The sequence below is a fragment of the Staurois parvus genome, unplaced genomic scaffold (genome assembly GCF_062004578.1).
Source record: "Staurois parvus isolate SC_StPar_1 unplaced genomic scaffold, SC_StPar_1.0 ptg000137l, whole genome shotgun sequence".
Classification (NCBI taxonomy): Eukaryota; Metazoa; Chordata; class Amphibia; order Anura; family Ranidae; genus Staurois; species Staurois parvus.
The window spans coordinates 5,186,988-5,207,726 of NW_028317933.1; the positions used below are offsets into that span (position 1 = coordinate 5,186,988).

General features: G+C 41.7%; 1 protein-coding gene across 2 annotated transcripts in view; it reads right to left on the reverse strand.

The window, feature by feature from the left end:
• Positions 1-20,739, reverse strand: part of MMD (monocyte to macrophage differentiation associated) — an 82,170-nt gene that overhangs the window by 28,904 nt on the left and 32,527 nt on the right. For both annotated transcript variants that reach the window (XM_089673291.1, XM_089673292.1), the window contains exon 2: positions 5,473-5,554. In XM_089673291.1, the coding sequence (XP_089529417.1) occupies positions 5,473-5,554 (82 nt within the window). The remainder of the gene's footprint in view (positions 1-5,472; positions 5,555-20,739) is intronic.

Below are 20,739 nucleotides of genomic sequence, written 5' to 3' on the forward strand. Positions count from 1 at the left end.
AAAAATACATCTTTAGAATTGTATGGGTTTACAGTCCACATGGCTTCACTCTCATGCCCCTGGCACACTGCACGATGACTGAAGAATTGCAGTCCTTTGATACTCAACAATCATACAATCTGGGGAATTGGATCGTACAATTATTGACATCTATAAGTTATCCCCAGAAGTGTGACATCATCCTAATGATGGGAGAACATTCACAAACTGAATGAAATGATGCAGGTAACTCTTGTTTAATTATTTACCCTACTTAGCTCGACAGAAGGAGCCTTTTAGCAATAACACTAAGGATTTCAAATGCTCTTAGCAATCGCTAATGTTCTCTCTCCCTCTGTGGTGTGACCACACTTTAGAGCTGTTTCGCAATGCTGAAGCCAGAAGGAAAAGCAGTAAACAAATAAAAAAAAAATCATCTTTCACAAAACACTTGGAGCATTTAACGGTTGATTGCTTTTTCTTTCCTAGTTAAAGTGGCCCTGTTAAGGAATAGGACCTCCTATTTAAAAGGGATAAACAATGAAGGAATTATTGACCAGTCCCATAACAACTGTTCTTTTGGAAAACCATCTTGGCCCCTCATGTGACCATATACGTAGGAATTTAGCCACATGATCTCTGATGAATAACAGAAACCTATGGACCAGCAGTCTCCAAACTGTGGACTGAGGGCTGGATCTGGCCCTTTGTTTGATTTTATCTGGCCCTTAGGGAAATATTCCTCACTCTGACAACAACAATGAAGCATTATTCCTCCCTCTGGCTTCAATGATGAGGGACTATTCCTTCCACTGTCAAGGATGAGGCACTATTTCTTTCACTGACCCCAACGATGGGGCCATTGTTCCTCCCACTAATACCAATGATGGGGCATTATTCCTCCTCCTCCTAACCGCAGGGGTGCTATGTAATTTTTTTTTTACTCCCAATGACTGCCAAGCCTGAGACATTATCTACTCCCATTGCCCCCCCCCCCAAAGTTTCAAGGACAGTAAGCTGGCTATTGGTTTAAAAAGTTTGGAGATCCTTTCTAGCCTCTCTGGCAGAGCTCAAGTGGCCAAATTCCTAGGCCAACTTTCTGGAAGAAACAGAAAGAACATGGAAGAATCCTTTTCTTAGGGAACCCTACCAATAATTTTTAAATCTAAAGCTCACAGTATATTAGTGTGATGGTCATTGGAAAGAATGCTCCTCCTTACATTTGAGGTCACTGGAGGTTTTGTAGGGAAGTACAAATATCAGTGGTGTCAGAGGTTACTTAACTGAGAGGCAGAAATTGCCCATTGCTCAGGAACCCCCTAGCAGCCTCTAGAGCAGGGTTTCTCAACCAGGGTTCCTCCAGAGGTTGCTAGGGGTTCCTTGAGCAATGAGCCATTTCTGAATTTCAGTTAAGTAAGCATTGATCTTTTTAGCTATCTGTATTGGTGTAATTCTTCCCAATGACCACCAATGCAAGGAGCATTCTTCCCACTTACCATCACACTAATGTATCATGAGTTGTAGATATAGTCATTTTTAGCAGGGGTTTCCGGAGAATGGAAAGTTAATTCAAAAGTTCCTCTGTGTTAAAAAGGTTAAGAAAGGCTGGCGTAGAGGAATCCTGGTTGAGAAAGGCTGGACTAGGCATTTGGTCATGTGGCCTTTCATTATGCTATAGTGAGAGCCTGATAAATTTTTAGCCCAGCTCCAGCCAAAACTCCTAATTTCATTATATCAGCTTTTTCCTACTGTCCATGTCCTTACTGGGGGGATTTCCTCTCACTTCCTGCCAGGATTGAAACATATGAGAAATCTTTCCAAAGGAGTGCACACAAAAAACTTTTTTGCAGCCTGGGTAACTTGAAAATGTTTATATTGCTGCCCTTGCCTTCCTTTTCCCATTTCTTGCCAGGAAATGAAGGAACATCTACGCAATGGGGTCACAGACAGAAATAAAACCTGACAACATTTTAATTTTTCCCCATTCTATCCAAGAAAAGAAAAAAAAATTGGTTGGACTTACAAGAATCTGTGAGTGGAAGCCACTGTTGGGCAATTTCGGAGCACCATCCTCTTCGATGTACCCATGACAACCCAGAATCATGTGAAAAGGTGCTGCAGTCTTACCATTAAATATTTTGAAATTGCTGCTGAGTCTGGCTGCAATGGACTATATTAACTTCTTGCCACTCATGTAATGCATACAGTATGTGCAGCAAAGAGGAGTAGGTTTTAATGCATGGGTGGCAGAGCTCCAGGCACAAGTCAAAGACAGCTCTTGTTCTCTACAAATGATAAGGAGCCAGAAGAACCGGCTCTTGATCATGGGACCAGGGGCGTATTTACCAAAAGGCAAACAAGGCTAGGGTGGCATTTTTCAGGGGGGCAACAGTGCCCCCCAGAAGAAAGGATGGAAGAAGAGACACATGCGACATGGGGACCAGGTGAGATTTGAGAGAGGCTACGGGCTGCTTGATGGTGTATGCAGAGCCTGACTCTCGTTCCCAGGGATGTCCAGAGCTGTGAAGGCGAGTACCATATGAAAGTTTTATTGAAGAATGATCACATCAGTGGACATAGTGCAACGTTACGGAGTCATGCAGAACCCCTTTGCCAGGCACGTGATGCCGTCACATGTCTAAGGGGTCTTGCACAGCTCTGAAATGTTGCACTTTGCCCACTGTGATGTGATCATGCTTCAATAAATGTTTTGGGCAGTGCTTAATAATCTGTGGTATGTTGGCAAATATATACATTGACCTGTGATGTCTCCATCTAGCTGTTGCTGCAACACCCGCTACTCCTGAGCCAAATCTAGGAATGTGTGCAATAGGAATACTGACATTAGCCAATTACAATGATTACACGGTGTAAAGACCCTGTTAAAGGGATGCCATGGCTAGGCAGGAAGGGGTTAAAAGGACATTAATAAAAACATTAGGGATCATGCATTTGGCCAATGGGGCGGCACACCATTTATGTAGTACAGATCATATCACCGGACAACTTATCGTTCATTTTTGTTGCATGCTAGTCTCATATCAGAAATGAAGAAGTTACTAAAGTTACGAAGATTCTCGTTCAACAGAATACAACTTTGAAAGTGATGTATTGTAATGTAATGTATTAGTTTCTGAGCATGTGTGGTCTTGGTCTCTCGATTTTTTTTTCGGACAAACACTGTCCTGATTAAACTAAAATTGTTTAATCAGGACAGTGTTGCATGAACTGCCTTGACTGGCTGTTGAAAGCTGTGTACAAATGACCAGATTAGTGTACGATCCCTCCAAAAAGCGATTTTTGTCATCCAATTTTCTGATCATGTGTACGAGGCATTAAGGTGTATATTTCTGCAGTCGGGTACGACCCAGTGTTTCCGATCAGCCGTGCACAGGAAGCCTGAACAAATAAATGACAGACTGAAACTGCCTGCATGTATTCACACATGAAGCAATTACCTGTGGCTAAGGATGGATGTGCACCCGTGGATGCAAACTGTGTTGCACTCATTGACGTACATGAAATCGCCAGGGCTGTAGATATTTTTTTTTTCTGAGGGGGGGTTCAGCTTGCAGCTGAGCTGCATTTTTACCGCTTGCGGGCAAGTAGAAATTTTGAGGGCTGCAGGGATGGTTGGCATTTGTCCTCTGGGGGAGAATTCAGACCCCCCCCCCCGACTCCCCCCTTATCTACGCCCATGGTAATCCCTAATGTGGGGATAGCTGCAGACAGTGATCAGGCTTTCTTTCTGCAACTGAAACACCTGGCCATACCCGCCACACAAATATATAGATCTACGTGGTATAGAACCTTAAACGCCCGCATGCGTGACCCCTCTTTTCTTTTTTAATTTAGGATATTTGCAGTGTTTCTTGGATTTTATTAGCAGGTTGCAGTTTGGTCTCAATTGTAGCCTAAGTTTACATAAGAGTGCCTTGCATTTGCTAAAGAACACATTCACCCTTAACACACAAGTACTTGAGAAAGTCTCTGGTTAAACATGCTTGCTCAAGAGGGTTTTTTTTTTCTGTTTTACTTCTGGTATGGCGTAGATCCAAGGGTCTCCCGCAGTGCAAGTAAAACTTCATGAGAAACTTACGAGAAAGCACAAAGCAAATACATCACACTACCATTTGCAAGTGATCAGCTGCAGTATTTGCATATTACAGGTATTTTTGTTATATAGTACATATGCACACACATGATTTAGTCACGTTACCCCTTTTTTTGCCTTCTACAACCAGATACACTACGATGTTATAATGGTTATTTAGATGTTTTTCTAGGAAACGGTTCATTAGTCAGAAGAGTGTCCCATTTGCCTCTCTGATTTAGTTGTACTATGTTGTAGGGGTCTAAATTCTGCGCTCTGCCCTGTCCATCTGCCTGGACCCTGTCCAATGAGATTAAAGCTGGCCATACACGCATAGGGGTAGATTTACTAAAACTGGAGCACTCAGAATCTGGTGCAGCTGTGCATGATAGCCAATCAGCTTCTAACTTCAGCTTATTCAATTAAACACTTGCTCTCCTGGGGATTTATCCCACTTCCTGACCAGGCCATTTTTTGCGATACGGCGCTGCATTACTCTGACAATTGCGCGGTTATGCAACGCTACACCCAAATGAAATTTCTGTCCTTTTTTCCAACAAATAGAGCTTTTTTTTCGGTGGTATTTGATCGCCTGTTCATGTTTTATTTTTTGTACTATAAACAAAAAAAGACTGAATTTTGAGAAAACAAAAACCCAATATTTTTGACTTTTTGCGATTAAATGTCCAGTAAACAAATTTTAAAAAGTAAATTTCATCATAAAATGTAGGCCAAAATGTATTCTGCTACATGACTTTGGTAAAAAAAAAATCTCAATACATGTAAATTAATTTAAAGGGGAATATTACTGGGTTTGTTGGGAATCCCCCAAAATAGCCAGCTTAAATTTAATGGCCACTAAAGTGCTCTCCATGGCAAGGAGAACTGCAACTGGGCAGGCTTAGTTTTAATAAAAAAAAGTGAAACTAAAACAGAGTGGCGCACCAGTTTTTTTTTTCGGGAGGGGGGGTTATTAATAAAGCAAGCCATAGACGCAATTTTATTTCCTGCAAGCCATGGATCACTCGATTCCCTCATTAACACAGTCAGTGTTGGGGTGCCTTCCCTTCCGGCAAAACACAATGGTTACTGCCAGCGGCTAAGTAATCGCATGCAAAAAATCCGACATGATCGATGGATCAACTTCAGTACAACCAGCCTGCTCATAAATGGTTCAAATCTCAGCCGATCTCTGCTGAACCAGCAGCGATTCGATCCATCTAGAGGCAATATAAACATTGTGGCATTTCTGAAAAATGTCAAATCATCAACAAAAACAGAATACACTTGTCAATTTTCTTTCAACAGTATTACTATTGCTGATTGAAAAGTTATATTACCACCCCCCACTCCCCTCCCTCATCATGTAAGCATTATGTGAGCTCCAGGAATGTACTTACTGCATGTGTGTAGCAGTTGGCAGCATGTTCGTAGCAAGTTGGTTTGTAGCGGCTGTTGGCCGGGGCTCTGTGGTTCATAAACCTGTAAAGAGGAAATTCACACATATTGAGGTTGCCAGTTTCAGGAAGGTGTTGTGTTTTCTGTGTTGATTCATCGACTACCTCCCTTCTTCTCACAGTACAAAAATACACAAAAACCCAACTAACCACTTCCCACCAGTAAGACGTCATATGATGTCCTGGAATTGAAGTGGAGATATCAGGGAGATGCCTGCAGTGACTCCCTCAAATGTAAAAGCCATCCTAGCGGCTGATTAGCTACTGAATTGCTTTTACAGGCAGCAGGAGGAACATTCCCCCTTGCTCCCGCCACCCACCAGCTCCTTTCTGGGATCTCTGGTGCGATCAGGTAGCCTGGTTTCTGGTCCAGAGGGGCAGCTGGGTCATCACAGAGCCCGCCATGGACAGGATGGTCCCCGGCCATCTCCGTGGTCCTGGGAGGCTGGAAGTGACGTCATGACATCAAGTCCATTCTAGCAGATGTAAAGACTGCAATTTGTTTTCCAAGGAAATTAGAGATCAATGCCTTATTTCTATCACAAGGGATGTTTACAATTTTTGTGATAGGAAATAAAAAAATTGTAAAAGGGACAGTGTTAAAAATAAATAAATAAATGAATTAAAAAAATGTTAAAAATGTATGACTTATAATGTTAAAGGGTTAAATATCCCTGAGAAAAGATTCAAGCACCTTACAGAAATACAAAAAAGATTTATTGAGGTAGTGTTTATTCAGGAAACCCATCTAATACAAGAAACAAATGTGAAATTATATTCTAAGCATTACCCAATATGGTATTACGCAGATTTTCCAACTAAACGTGCTAAAGGTGTACAATTGGGTTTGTGAAAAATATAAGGTTTTGTTTGGAAGATAAAATGGAGGATCCGGAGGGAGATTTTTATTCTTAAAGGGGAAATTGCAAGAGGTAGAATGTACATTGGCAAATATATATTGCCCTAATAAAAAACCTGAGGTCTATTTAAAAAACATATTGAAGAAGCTATTAGATTTAAAAAAAAGGCAAATTAATTGCGGCAGGAGATTTTAACTGTTGCATGGAACCACAGATGGTTACGACGTCACATGTGCTGAGGGAAGGAGATAAATATTTGAAAGTATTAAAGAAAACAATACAATATTTTCAATTGGTGGATAGTTGGAGAATTAAAAATCTGAATGATAAAGACTATACATTCTATTCTCATGCACATGAGACGTACTCAAGATTGGATTATATATATTGTTAGATCCCAGATGTGGAGTCTCTGGTGAAAACAAAGATAGAAGTTATAACACTATCGGACCATGCACTTGTTACAATGAAGTTGTTATGGGGAAGGGAACATAAAAAGATAAACAGGTGGAGGTTAAATGAGACACTTCTTCAGGATCAGGAGACGGAACAGATAATTAAAAGAGAAATAGAACAATATTTTGAAAGAAATGAGACTGAAGAGGTGTCTGTAGCGACAGTGTGGGAAGCCCATAAGGCCTATATTAGAGGAATCTTAATAGCAATTGGGGTGAAAAAGAAAAAGGAAAGGAAAAAGAGAACGCTTCTTACAAAATTATTTGAATTAGAACAGGTACATAAAAAGAAAATAACAAAACAGATTAGGCAGAATATAATGGAAAAATGAGAAGAACTAAATAATTTAATGGAGGTGGAAAAAAGGAGAGTGTTTATTAAGATGATTAGTGAAAGATATAGGTAGGGAGATAGACCAGGAAAATTTTTAATGGGAGCTCAAAGAAAAAAGAAAGCTAAGAACTATATAGAGAAAGTAAGAGATAATAAAGGAGAACTAAAATATTCTACCAAAAATATTGCAAAAGTGTTTAAAGATTATTATAGTAAAATATGTAATATTAATCCCCAACGGTTCATAAGAGAAGAGGAAGAAAGAAGGAGAAAAAGACAGACATACTTAAAGAGGCGGGTTTACCGAAATTGAGAGAAGATCAGTTAATATCCCTTGAGAGATTAATATCAGAAGAAGAAATTCAAAGTGCAATGAAGAATACTATGTCAGGGAAAAGTCTGGGACCGGATGGGTACACTGTGAGATACTATAAGAAATTAAAAGATCAATTGATACCTAAACTGAGTGTATATATGAATGCATTGGGAGGGGAGATGGAAATAAGAGAGGAATCCCTGCAGGCTCATATTACAATAATACCAAAAGAAGGGAAAGATAGTACACAGTGTTCTAGCTATAGACCGATATCCTTACTAAATATACACACTGAACTATATGCAAAATTTTTATCAAATAGGATAAAGGATTTAATGCCGGAGTGGATGCACATGGATCAAGTGGGGTTTGTCCATGGGAGAGAGGGTAGGGATAATGGACTAAGATCGTTATTGCTTATACAAAAAAGTAAAAGAGAAAAATTCCCTGTTTTGTTATTGTCGGTAGACGCTGAGAAAGCGTTTGATAGATTAGACTGGGGGTATATGTTGGATACACTGAAAGCTCTGGGGATGGGCCCTAGAATGAGAATATGGATAGGGAAATTGTATAGTCAACCATCTGCTGCAGTAAAGGTAAATGGGGAAATATCAGAGAGCTTTAAGATGTATAATGGAACCCGATAGGGATGTCCATTGTCATCCTTGTTATTTGTCATGTCCTTAGAATCCCTCTTAGCAAAAATAAGGAATAACATAGATATTAAGGGAATTTGGATAGGAGAGACAGAGCATAAAGTAGTGGCCTATGCCGATGATTTGCTGTTCTATGTAGGTAACCCAAGGATAACTTTACCTAATGTAATGAAAACTATGAAGGAATATGGGGAACTGTCTAACCTAAAAATTAATCCAACTAAAACAGAGATCTTGAATATAAATCTTACAGGAGGAGAGAAAAAGGATTTACAAAAAGAATTTTCATTCTCGTGGAAGGAAAAAAAACTAAAATATTTAGGAATAAATTTAACTGTATCCTCAAAGAACTTATAAACCAAATTATATACCACTATTAAATGAAATTGAGAAAATGAAAAAATTAGGGATAGGTGGTATATCTTGGATAGGACAAACAAACCTGATAAAAATGATAATTGTTCCAAAAATTTTAAATAAATTTCATATGATCCCAATAAAGCTGCCAGGAATGTATTTTAGGATAATGAAAAAAATTATAATAAAGTTTATTTGGGGAAATAGAAAACCTAGAATAAGTTACAAAGTTTTAACTAGAGACAAATGGGGGATTGGGTGTTCCTGATTTTAAAAGATATTATAATTCAGTATTGATAGCACGTATTTTTGACTGGACACAATGCACAAGGAAACAGTTGTATAAATATAGAAAACACATTATGTAAAACACATTTGAGTAGGATAATATGGTTACCACCTCACTGTCGTAGATTGACAGATAGCACAAGTATATTTACACAAATTGTTTTGAAAACTTGGGACACAATAGATAAAAAGATGGGATGGAAATTTAACTCATTGTTGATGCCCATAGTAAACACAGATTTCTTCCCTCCGGGGAATGAAAAAGTAGCAGGGAGATGGACAAAAAAAGGAGACGCACAGTTGAGAGACATAATGAAAGGTGAGGAAATTTGTCCCCTAGTGGAAATGAAAAGGAAGACGGAGTTGTTTGCTAGGGTAGATGAGTGGCGGTATTTGCATATGAAACATTTTATAGAAAAACTCACTAGGCCATTAAGGAAGAAAAAAAAGTGGAACCCATTTGAGCATTTGTTTAGTACATAGGGTGATGGGAAACATGGAACTTCAAAAATATATAAAATTCTCACTAGGTTGACAATCAACACAATCCCTGCTTATATGGAGAAATTGGAAAAAGAATTAGAATTAAAGATAGAGGAGGATAAACAAATAAAGATTTATAAATTAACACATGGTAGTGTAAATATGTAAGATGTAGAGATGAATTATAAGTGTTTAGTGAGGTGGTACATGACACCAAATATAGTACATAAACAAAACAGGGATAATTCACCTTTGTGTTGGCGGAGATGTGGGGAACAGGGCATGGTGGTTCATATTTGGTGAGCGTGTTGAAAAATTCAGGAATATTGGGAGGAAATAATCCACCAGATACAGGAAATAACTGAGATAAGAATACCAAAGGATCTAAGGATATGTCTTTTACATGGAACAGAGTTAACGGTTGAAAAATACAAAAATTCTGGGTTATTGCATTATATTAACTCAGCAAAGAGTTTGATTCCTAAATTATGGAAGGAACAAGGAACACCAAAGACAACGGATTGGATAAGAAAAGTAGATCAGATATATAAAATGGAGGAACTATACCATATAGATGAGGATAAAATAGAGTGCTTTCGCGAGAAATGGAAAGAATGGGAGGAGTTTAAGAAGGTTAAGCTTATTGAAAGTATTTAGAAATAGATGAAAACCCTGGGACTCTCAAAGATAGGGGAAGGATGCTGAGTGGAGGGGGGGGGTGGAGAAGGGGAGGGAGCAATCGGGTTAGGATGGGGGGGAAGGGGAGTGCTTTGAATTTTTGGACTTGAGATGATAATAGATTATTAAGAGAGTTTGATTTTTATTGATGGAACAGATGAAATGTAAAACCTAATAAAATATTAATAAAAAAAAAATGTTAAAGCATCCCCGTGCTTGGGTGCAGCGGTGTTTGCATATGAAGGTTACACCCACATATGTAAACGGTGTTTGCACCACACGTGTGAGGTATCGCAGTGAACGTTATAGCAAGAGTAATTCTAGCGCTATAGTGATAACCTGTAAAAACATTTTGAGGCGTCACCTATGGAGATTTTTTAAGTACCGTAGTTTGGCGCCATTCCACGAGTGTGCACAATTTTAAAGCGCAACATGTTAGGTATCTATTTACTCGGGGTAACATCATCTTTTATACTTTACAGAAAAATTTGGTTATATAGTATGTTGTGTTTTTTTTTGCATTAAAATTTATTAGTGTATTTTTCAGCATTCTATTGGGGCTTAGGTCTGAAGAGGGAGCCTACTGAGCATGCTCCAAAATGCAATACCGCCCCCTTCATCTCCTACATCCGACTCTGCTCTCCAAGCCTCATTTCGATACACAGACACATCCTAGTCCATATTTCCTGATCCTATCATCTTGTAAGTGCAATGTATCTATTGTTCACTAATAAAGTGTCTATACTGCACTTAGAGGCGCCTTCCTCTCTTTTTCATTTTATTCTCTAGGGCCTCTGCGTAAAAGAAAGAAAAAAAAAATGTATACACACACACACACACATATATTTGCAAAATTACAGATTACGGTATATATATATACTGTATACAATGTTTGGAGGTTCTGAGTAATATTCTAGCGCAAACACGATTTTTACATGTAGGAGAGAAATGTCAGAATGTCGAAAGAGGGAACACTACCTAGCCCTAGCGCATTACCAACATAACAATTTATTTAAATATTTTGCTCAAAACAGATGACATGCATTAGCCTATAAAAGGATGCAGATGAGACCTCTTCCAGGCCCACAGTACTCAGCCAGTGGTGTAGGAAGCCCTTATTAGCCTTGTTAGTTGTACCTGTTTATTTGTAGTCTTCTCTTCTCTACAGCCATTCTAAACGCAGAATTTATAATGCTTATCTGAGAGCTCAGAAATGAAAAGGGTGGAGAGCTGAAATTACACACTACAGATCACTGAAAGGAGAGCTCTAAAAGCTGATTGGATGGAAGAGACACACCACCCACCACCCTTACAGTGCTGAGGTGGTCACTCTGATGGTGGTCCCTCTCCTGTCACCATTTTTCTCTTGGTGTCAGGAAAACTTGTCAGAAGTGATTCATACTGATAGCAGAGGAACAAAGCAGCAGACAGAAATGACACTTAATGCTCTGGATCGAAAAAGTGCACAGTATAGAGGGATATGCTTTGTTCATTTTTCATGTCTGAGTTTTATAACCACTTTAAGCTGCTGATTCTACTAGTATGATACTTTCCTATCCTAGAGTTCAATGCTCAACCATTGCACTGTATCTATGGCGGAGCAGCATTGTTACCCTAGGCCACATTTGTCAAACTGGCGGCCCTCCAGCTGTTGCAGAACTACAAGCCCCATGAAGCCCGGCAAGACTGACAGTTAAAAGCATGACTCCCACAGGCAGAGGCATGATGGCACTTGTAGTTTCTCAACAGCTGGGGGGGGCGTCAGTTTGACACCCCTGCCCTAGGCAATATCAGGACAGGTCCATTCAGCGTCCAGGGCAAGGATGCGGAACTGAGCCCCTCCCCCACTACTAATGCCTGTTGTAGAATGGGTGTACGGCCCTACGTTCATTCTCTGCCCCAATTGCTCTGCTACGCCCGGGGCAGCTGCCCCTCCTGCCCACCCCCTGTCCCAGCCCTGACCCTAGGCTGCTGTTATGATCCACCTGGTGGTACCTCTGGCAGTCCACCGGACAGGATTTCCCAGAGCGTGGAGTCTAAGCCCTGGACTGCGTGTTCACCAGGGCCCCTGATGGTGGGGATGGACTTGAAGCAGACCAGGCCCAGGTCACGACCTCTGAGCACTCCCACCCGTGGCAGAGGGGTCCACAGGGGATGACTACAGGAGGAGAGCCTGATGGGAAGAGGTCAACAGGCCCAAGCAGGACGGATGGATGGATGGTTGTTTCGTAGTCAAACAGGCCAGATCGTTACCGTGGGAGCAGTGAGGTACAAAAGCGGCAGGCAGAGGAGAGTCGGGTCACACGCAGAGTCAATACCAGAGTAGTCAATCCAATGGGGGTAATCCAAAAGAGGGGTCAGGCAAGCCAGGGGTCAGGATAGTAGAAGGCAGCAGGTCAGAGGCAATCCGGGTCGGTATTCAGGCAGTAGTACACAGGAACAGAGCAAGGGAAACACAGGAACAGGAAAGACCTAAGGACAATCAGTGTCAGCACAGGGCATCTTTAAATACCGCGCCCTGCGCTGTTATTGGTGCCCGTCGCGTACCCGCAGTCCCATGTGCACAAGCGCTAGTTCCCATCCGCCGTGGTCCCTTGTGCGCAAAGGCGAGTTCCCCTCTGCCGCGATCGATTGAGACCTGGTGCCCGTATCCCAGCGCGAGTTCGTAAACTGCGCATGCGCCGGATCGGACGCCGCGGCGGGACCTGACATCTGCTCTCCTGATTTGGAGTACAAACACCTCCCCTTAATCTTCATTACATTAGGTGTAAAATGTTGGCCAAACCCTTGTATGGAAGTGTGTGGAATGTGAAGGAAATGTCTTCTTGCCCACAGCAACCAATCAACATCTCCCTCAGCGGAACCATGAAAGAGAACACACGACTGATTGCCGGGGGCAACAAGAACTCTTCCTCCACCAGACACTTTCTATGGGAGCCCGAGTGTCTCTCGGGAATGTATTTTACATATAAAAGCTTCTTTGCACCCTGTTGCCATAGCAACCATGCATCCCTCTGCTCAGAAGGGCAGGTAAGAGAAGAATCTCGACTGTCCGATTACTAAAGCAATGACAGAACATCGTTCTAAATATAGAAGGTAAAATTCATTAACCCGAGCTCCCTTTTCAATCAGGCTCCTGCAAAGCCCAAGCAAACAACAGACCCGGCCAAGGTATTTACCAGTGCGCTCAGCCTGCCTCGCTGGGAAAAGCAATCTGGTGTGCGCAACTAATGAAAGCCAGAAACGGTTACTGCAAACACATCGATGTGCTTCGACAAAGCCGTATCTCCTTATATGCCCACTTCTGGGGCTCCCAATAGCTTCTCTACAGCAAGGCACAAACACACAGTCATTTCTCATCCATCAAAGCCAATAATTACAGGATCTAGTCCCTTTACAAGCATCAAGAGCTCAGAGTACTAGAGCTATATGCAAGTGTGTTTGTGTATGTAAACATATATATTGGCACTAAAGCTGCTGTATAATCCCATCTGATGTGCAGCATCCATCATTACAGTCATTAATGAACATCATATACTGTAGAGCAGGGGTGTCCAAACTATGGCCCTCCAGCTGTTGAAGTACTACAAGTCCCATCATGCCGCTGGGTGTCTTGCTTGTGGATGTCAGAGTCTTGCAAGGCCTCATGGGACTTGCAGTTCCTTGACACCTGGAGGGCCATAGTTTGGACACCCCTGATATAGAGCAAAGCCATCATACTGAAGGCCAGAAAGAACAGAGCCTAGAATATCAATGACCGCACAGAACAGAGCCAGTCATATCAATCTTCACTTAGAACAGAGCCAGTCATATCATTTGTCACATAGAAAAGAACCTGTCATATCAATTATCACATAGAACAGACCCCGTCATATCAATTTTCACATAGAACAGGGACAGACATGTCAGTGGCCACATAGAACAAAGCCCATCATATGAATGGCCACATAGAACAGGGACCGTCTTATCAAAGGCCATTTAAAAACAGGGACCATCATACCAAAGGCCACATAGAACAGAGCTAGTCATATCAGAGGCCACATAGAACTGAACCCATCATATCAAAGGCCACATAGAACTGAACCCATCATCTCAAAGGCTACATAGAATGGAGCCTATCACATCAAGGGCCACATAGAACAGAGCTCGTCATATCCATGACCACATAGAACAGAGCTCATCATATCTGTGACCACAGAGAACAGAGCTCGTCATATCAATGACCACATAGAACAGAGCTTGTCATATCAATGACCACATAGAACAGAGCTTGTCATATCCATGACCACATAGAACAGAGCTCGTCATATCAATGAGCACATAGAACAGAGCTCGTCAAATCAATGACCACATAGAACAGAGCTCGTCATATCAATGGCTGCTTAAAACAGGGACCATAATACCAAAGGCCACATAGAACAGGGACAGTCATATCAATGGCCACTTAGAACAGGGACCATCATATCAATGGCCACATAGAACAGAGCTCTTTATATCAAAGGTCAAATAAAACTGAACCCATCATCTCAAAGTCTACATAGAATGAAGCCTGTCACATCAATGGCCACGTAGAACAGAGCCCATCATATCAAAGGCCACATAGAATAGAGCCCATAATACCAAAGGCCACATAGAACAGGGACCGTGATATCAATGGCCACTTAGAACAGAGCCCATCATATCAAAGGCCACTTAGAACAAGGACGGTCATATCAAAGGCCACTTAGAACAAGGACGGTCATATCAAAGGCCACTTAGAACAGGGACAGTCATATCAATGGTCACTTACAACAGGGACAGTCATATCAATGGTCACTTACAACAGGGACAGTCATATCAATGACCACTTACAACAGGGACAGTCATATCAAAGGCCACTTACAACAGGGACGGTCATATCAAAGGCCACTTACAACAGGGACGGTCATATCAAAGGTCACTTACAAAAGGCACGGTCATTTCAAAGGCCACTTACAACAGGGACAGTCATATTAATGGACACTTACAACAGGGACGGTCATATCAAAGGCCACTTACAACAGGAATGGTCATATCAAAGGCCACAAAGAACAGGGACCATCATATCAATGGCCACCAGGAACTGAGTCAATCATCTCAATGGCTACATAGAACAGAGCCTGTCATATCAAAGGCCACATAGAACTCAGCCCATCATATCTATGGCCACATAGGACAGAACCCGTCATATCAATTACCATGTAGAACAGAGCCCATCATATCAATTACCATGTAGAACAGAGCCCGTCATATCAATGGCCACATAGAACAGAGCCCAATTAATTGATTCACTGAAACAATATTTGGCCAACTAATCAATTATGAAAATAATTGTTCGTTGCAGCCCTAGTTCAAAATAAGGTAACAATGACTTCATAGCACACCATGCGGGCAAGTTTACTTTAGGCATGAACATACATGTCCAGCTATGGGTTTCCGTGAACTAATATTACACGGTCACACAAACAAGACATACCTAGTTTCCTTCCAAGCAGGAGAACAGTTACAATCATTCATGCAGCACTGACGTAACATTGTTTCATTACAGAGCTGAAGATTTCCAGCTGAACAAGTTTTAACACATGGAACACAAACTAATATGAAAATTCAGCGCTATTTCTTGCAAAACTATTAGTTGAGGACAAAAGCTGTCATGAGAGATTCATGGAGGAATCCCCTTTATCCATTACCACCTATAATAAACGGAACCTTCGATTTGATTATGCGGAGCGAAATAGGAGGGGGGAGTAGTAATAAACCCAAACCAAATATGTAATATATTGCAGCTTACCAATCATTACATGTAGTAGCTGCATTAGTTTTCAATTTTTAGGATTTTTTTCTCCTTTCTTTTCACCTGGCACGATCACAGTCCCACTATAAGTTGCTGATCACCGCCATTACTAGTATAAAAAAAAAATACAAAGCGCTGCGTAAATTGACGGCGCTATATAAGTACCTGAAATAAATAAATACAAATTCCAGTATTTAAATACCATAGTTTGCATACCATAATTTTCATGTAAACCAATCAGTATACATTTATTTGGATCTTTTTCGTTACCAAAGACATGTAGCAGAATATATGTTGGCCTAAGTTTATGAAGAGATTTTTAAATTTTTTTTATTGGGCATGTATTATATCAAAAAGTAAAAAATTAAAGTTAAAAAAAACCCAGTAGTGATCAAATACCACAAAAAGAAAGAACTATTTGGAATAAAATTATCTAAATTTCATTTGGGTACAGCGTTGCATGACTGTGCGATTACCAGTTAAAGTTGCACAGTGCTAAATAGGAAAAATGGCCTGGTCATGAAGAGGGTAAAGCCTTCCGGAGTTGAAATGGTTAAGAACTCTTAAATATTATTGGTAAGTAAAATGTCCACATCCTATAACCTTAGTATGGAATAATAAAAAAAAAGTGACAACTTTTTCCACAAGAGTAAAAAAAAAACAAAAAAAAACAACCAGCTTGAAGTATTGAGATCTGAAATCTGCAATCAAGTATAAAAATGAACGTCAAAAATGCTTGGCATTGTCTACATGAAATAACCTTTTCACGGTCAAATACGAATTCCTAAATACCTAAATTTGTGGAGCCAGCTCTAACTTTGTGTCAGGATGCCAATGGATCTGCATGTCCCTGCTTAAAGGTGAAAACGAAGAACAGAAAAGGCCATTGTTTACCAGTAACATCCTCAGCATCCAAATAATGCGGATGCAAATTGTGTCCTAAGCCCTTGAACAATGTGCTTTCTAGGAGGAATTCAAATTCTGATGGTCATAACTAGACTTACAGTATGCACATGTTCTCTTAAAGCGGTAGTAAACCACAGGAAAAATGAAAAAAAAAAAAAGGTCCCCTGCAAGGTAACGTCAATGTGCTATTATGCATCACATACTAGCACATTATGTAAAAATTACTTTAAAAGGAACCCCCCGATCAATGCGCTGTCCCTGCTGAATAGGCTTCCATCTTTAGCGGTCTTTCTTCTGGGATCACGAGCTCCACCATTTGAAAGGTCAGGCCACGATGACGTCACTCCTGCATATGCATAAAAAGGAGTAAAAAAAAAAAAAACCCTTTGAAAAAATACCTGCCATAGCCCCACACTGAAGAGGGTGAGGTTGTGGTCCTTCTGGTGAGGCCCTGGATTGTAGGGTATCCCACACTTCATGACTGGCAATGTCTTCTCATTGTTCCCAGGATCCACATAGGAGGAGTATGTCAGGGATTGGCAAATCCCACATGCCAGGTCACCATGGCAACTAGAAATTGCTTCCTGTTTGCATGCGTTCACACATTGCCTCCCATAGACATCAATGGGAAATGGCGCCCCATAGACATCAATGGGAAATGGCGCCCCCATAGACTTCAATGGGAAATGGCGCCCCCATAGACTTCAATGGGAAATGGCGCCCCCATAGACTTCAATGGGAAATGGCGCCCCCATAGACTTCAATGGGAACTGGCGCCCCCATAGACTTCAATGGGAACTGGCGCCCCCATAGACTTCAATGGGAACTGGCGCCCCCATAGACTTCAATGGGAACTGGCGCCCCCATAGACTTCAATGGGAACTGGCGCCCCCATAGACTTCAATGGGAACTGGCGCCCCCATAGACTTCAATGGGAACTGGCGCCCCCATAGACTTCAATGGGAAATGGCGCCCCCATAGACTTCAATGGGAAATGGCGCCCCCATAGACTTCAATGGGAAATGGCGCCCCCATAGACTTCAATGGGAAACTGCCTCCCATAGACTTCAATGGGAAACTGCCTCCCATAGACTTCAATGGGAAAGTGCCTACCAATAGACTTCAGTGTGCAATGGCCTCCCAATACACTTCAGTGTGCAGACGCCTCCCAATACACTTCAGTGTGCAGACGCCTCCCAATACACTTCAGTGTGCAGACGCCTCCCAATACACTTCAGTGTGCAGACGCCTCCCAATACACTTCAGTGTGCAGACGCCTCCCAATACACTTCAGTGTGCAGACGCCTCCCAATACACTTCAGTGTGCAGACGCCTCCCAATACACTTCAGTGTGCAGACGCCTCCCAATACACTTCAGTGTGCAGACGTCTCCCAATAGACTTCAGTGTGCAGACGCCTCCCACTACACTTCAGTGTGCAGACGCCTCCCAATAGACTTCAGTGTGCAGACGCCTCCCAATTGACTTCAGTATGCAGACGCCTCCCAATACACTTCAGTGTGCAGACGCCTCCCAATACACTTCAGTGTGCAGACGCCTCCCAATACACTTCAGTGTGCAGACGCCTCCCAATACACTTCAGTGTGCAGACGCCTCCCAATACACTTCAGTGTGCAGACGCCTCCCAATACACTTCAGTGTGCAGACGCCTCCCAATACACTTCAGTGTGCAGACGTCTCCCAATAGACTTCAGTGTGCAGACGCCTCCCAATTGACTTCAGTATGCAGACGCCTCCCAATACACTTCAGTGTGCAGACGCCTCCCAATAGACTTCAGTACAAAAACTCCTGTCAATAGCAAAACACTTATCTCCGCATGCCATTCTACTCTATCCATAAATCAAATAAAGTGCAGTGCTTTCACAAGTAGCATAATTGCCTCTATCAATAAATAGAAAGTGCACAATAAGTATAAAGTGCTATTAGTGCAATCTGTGCAAAGTGCAATCAGTAAATCTCCGTGTTATCAATCAGCAAAATATATATAATAACTCAAGTAAATGAACATATTGCATACACAATCAAGTAATAAAGTGCTATTGTGCAATATGTGCAATAAGTGAAAATGAAATGTCAATAATAATAATATGTTCTTAAAAACGTATAGAAATGCAAATTTAACAGGAATCTTTCTTCAAGCGATATACTCCTGTGCCAAAAGTGCAATGGTACATGTGTCTTTAAAAATTATCCACCACTTCTTATGGGTGCGCAGTCACCAGAACTCTGATGTATACAGGCATTGGTTACAATCTGTCACATCTGGGTGCAGGGGTAGTAGGGCAGCTTAAGGGGTAGTAGGGCAGTTTAAGGGTTAATCCAGCATCCTCACAGTACCAGTGGTGCGTGTCTCCTTAAACCTGGGGAAGATTGCTCAACCACAGGAGCCAAAGGATTCTCACATAGATACCTAAACAAGTAAAAATATTCTACGTGGAGAAATAAAAATCAGTACCCATAATGGCTGCCCAGGAGAAGACGGTGTGACGTCAGCAATGTGGCTCCTCCCAAAACGTTTCGTGCGACAGCACATCCTTAGGGGTACGCCCATGGGTGTTTTGGGATTGCAGCAGAATCCATGTGACCACGAAACACAGGTTCAGGTGTCATTATTTTCAATGGCGCTTAAAAGATGGTGCGGTTTTGCCATGATTGTCACGTGGCAGTGAAGTCCCAGGTGCTGACAACCCACACTACACTACAAACAAAAACTGGCTCCTAACTTTTTTAGCTGGCTTCTAGATTCAAAGCAAGTTTGTCAATCCCTGGAGTAGGATATCACCTCCACCTAGGCTCCATGGGCAGAATAATAAGATTTTCTAACTTTTTCCCTAGGTGTGATTTTTCTGCAAAGATTATAAATGAGAGAGAGAAGCCTTATGTAATAATGGTGGAAGAAGCAAAGGTGGAGATGGAACAAAAATTAAGAAAAAAAAGAAAAAAAAAAAGGAGGGCAGACTCAATGGACCACTCGGTCTTTTTCTGCTGTCACTTTTCTATGTTTCTAACCCCTGCAAAGAAAAGATCCCTATACTTACCTGTTCTGGAGCTGCTCTGGTCCGGTCCCATGATCAGCTCTCAGGTGTGGCTTCTTTGTGCAGGAGGGGCAGCCGACAACGAATGCCCCATAAGAAGTCTATGGGTGTTGTCATCTCCTAGGCATTCTCAGCTGTTGTCGGCTTTCTCTCTTTACACAGAAGCCGCCGCTGGACACCGGAGCGGAACGGCTTCAAATTAGGTAAGTATAGCGGGTACAAGGTATACAGGGTTAGATAGAAAGGGGATGGGACTAGGTTTAGCATTGGGTTATGATTGGAACGCCACTAAGTTAAATATTCATTAAAAAAAAGATAAAATCACTAATTTAATGAAATTAAAATAAAAAAAAAAACTAAATTAAAATTAATAAAATCTTTCAAGTAATAAGGACTGAAATCTAATTTTCTTTTGGTAACACTTTCCCAATCCCATGTACAGAAACAATTACATGGAAGTCACACCTTCTGTAGCTCTATTGCTCTACAGCAGGGGTCTCCAAACTTTCTAAACAAAGGGACAGTTTACTGTCCTTCAGACTTTAGGGAGGCCGGACTGTGGTGAGAGTAAAAAAATGTCCTGGTGTCATTGGGAGTAAACAATGTCATGGTTGGTGTCAGTGGGAAGAATGGTGCCCCTCAATGGTGTCAGTGAAAGGAACAGTGCCCCTCATTGGTGTCAGTGGGAGGAATAGTGCCCCATGATTGGTGTCAATGGGAGAAATAGTGCCCCTCATTGGTGTCATTGGGAGGAATAGTGCCCCTCACAGGAGTCAGTGGGAGGAATAGTGACCCATCATTGTTGTCGGTGGGAGGAATAGTGCCCTCATTGGTATCAGTGGGAGGAATAGTGCCCTCATTGGTGTCAGTGGGAGGAATAGTGCCCTGATTGGTGTCAGTGGGAGGAATAGTGCCCTCATTGGTGTCAGTGGGAGGAATAGTGCCCTCATTGGTGTCAGTGGGAGGAATAGTGCCCTCATTGGTGTCAGTGGGAGGAGTAGTGTCCCAT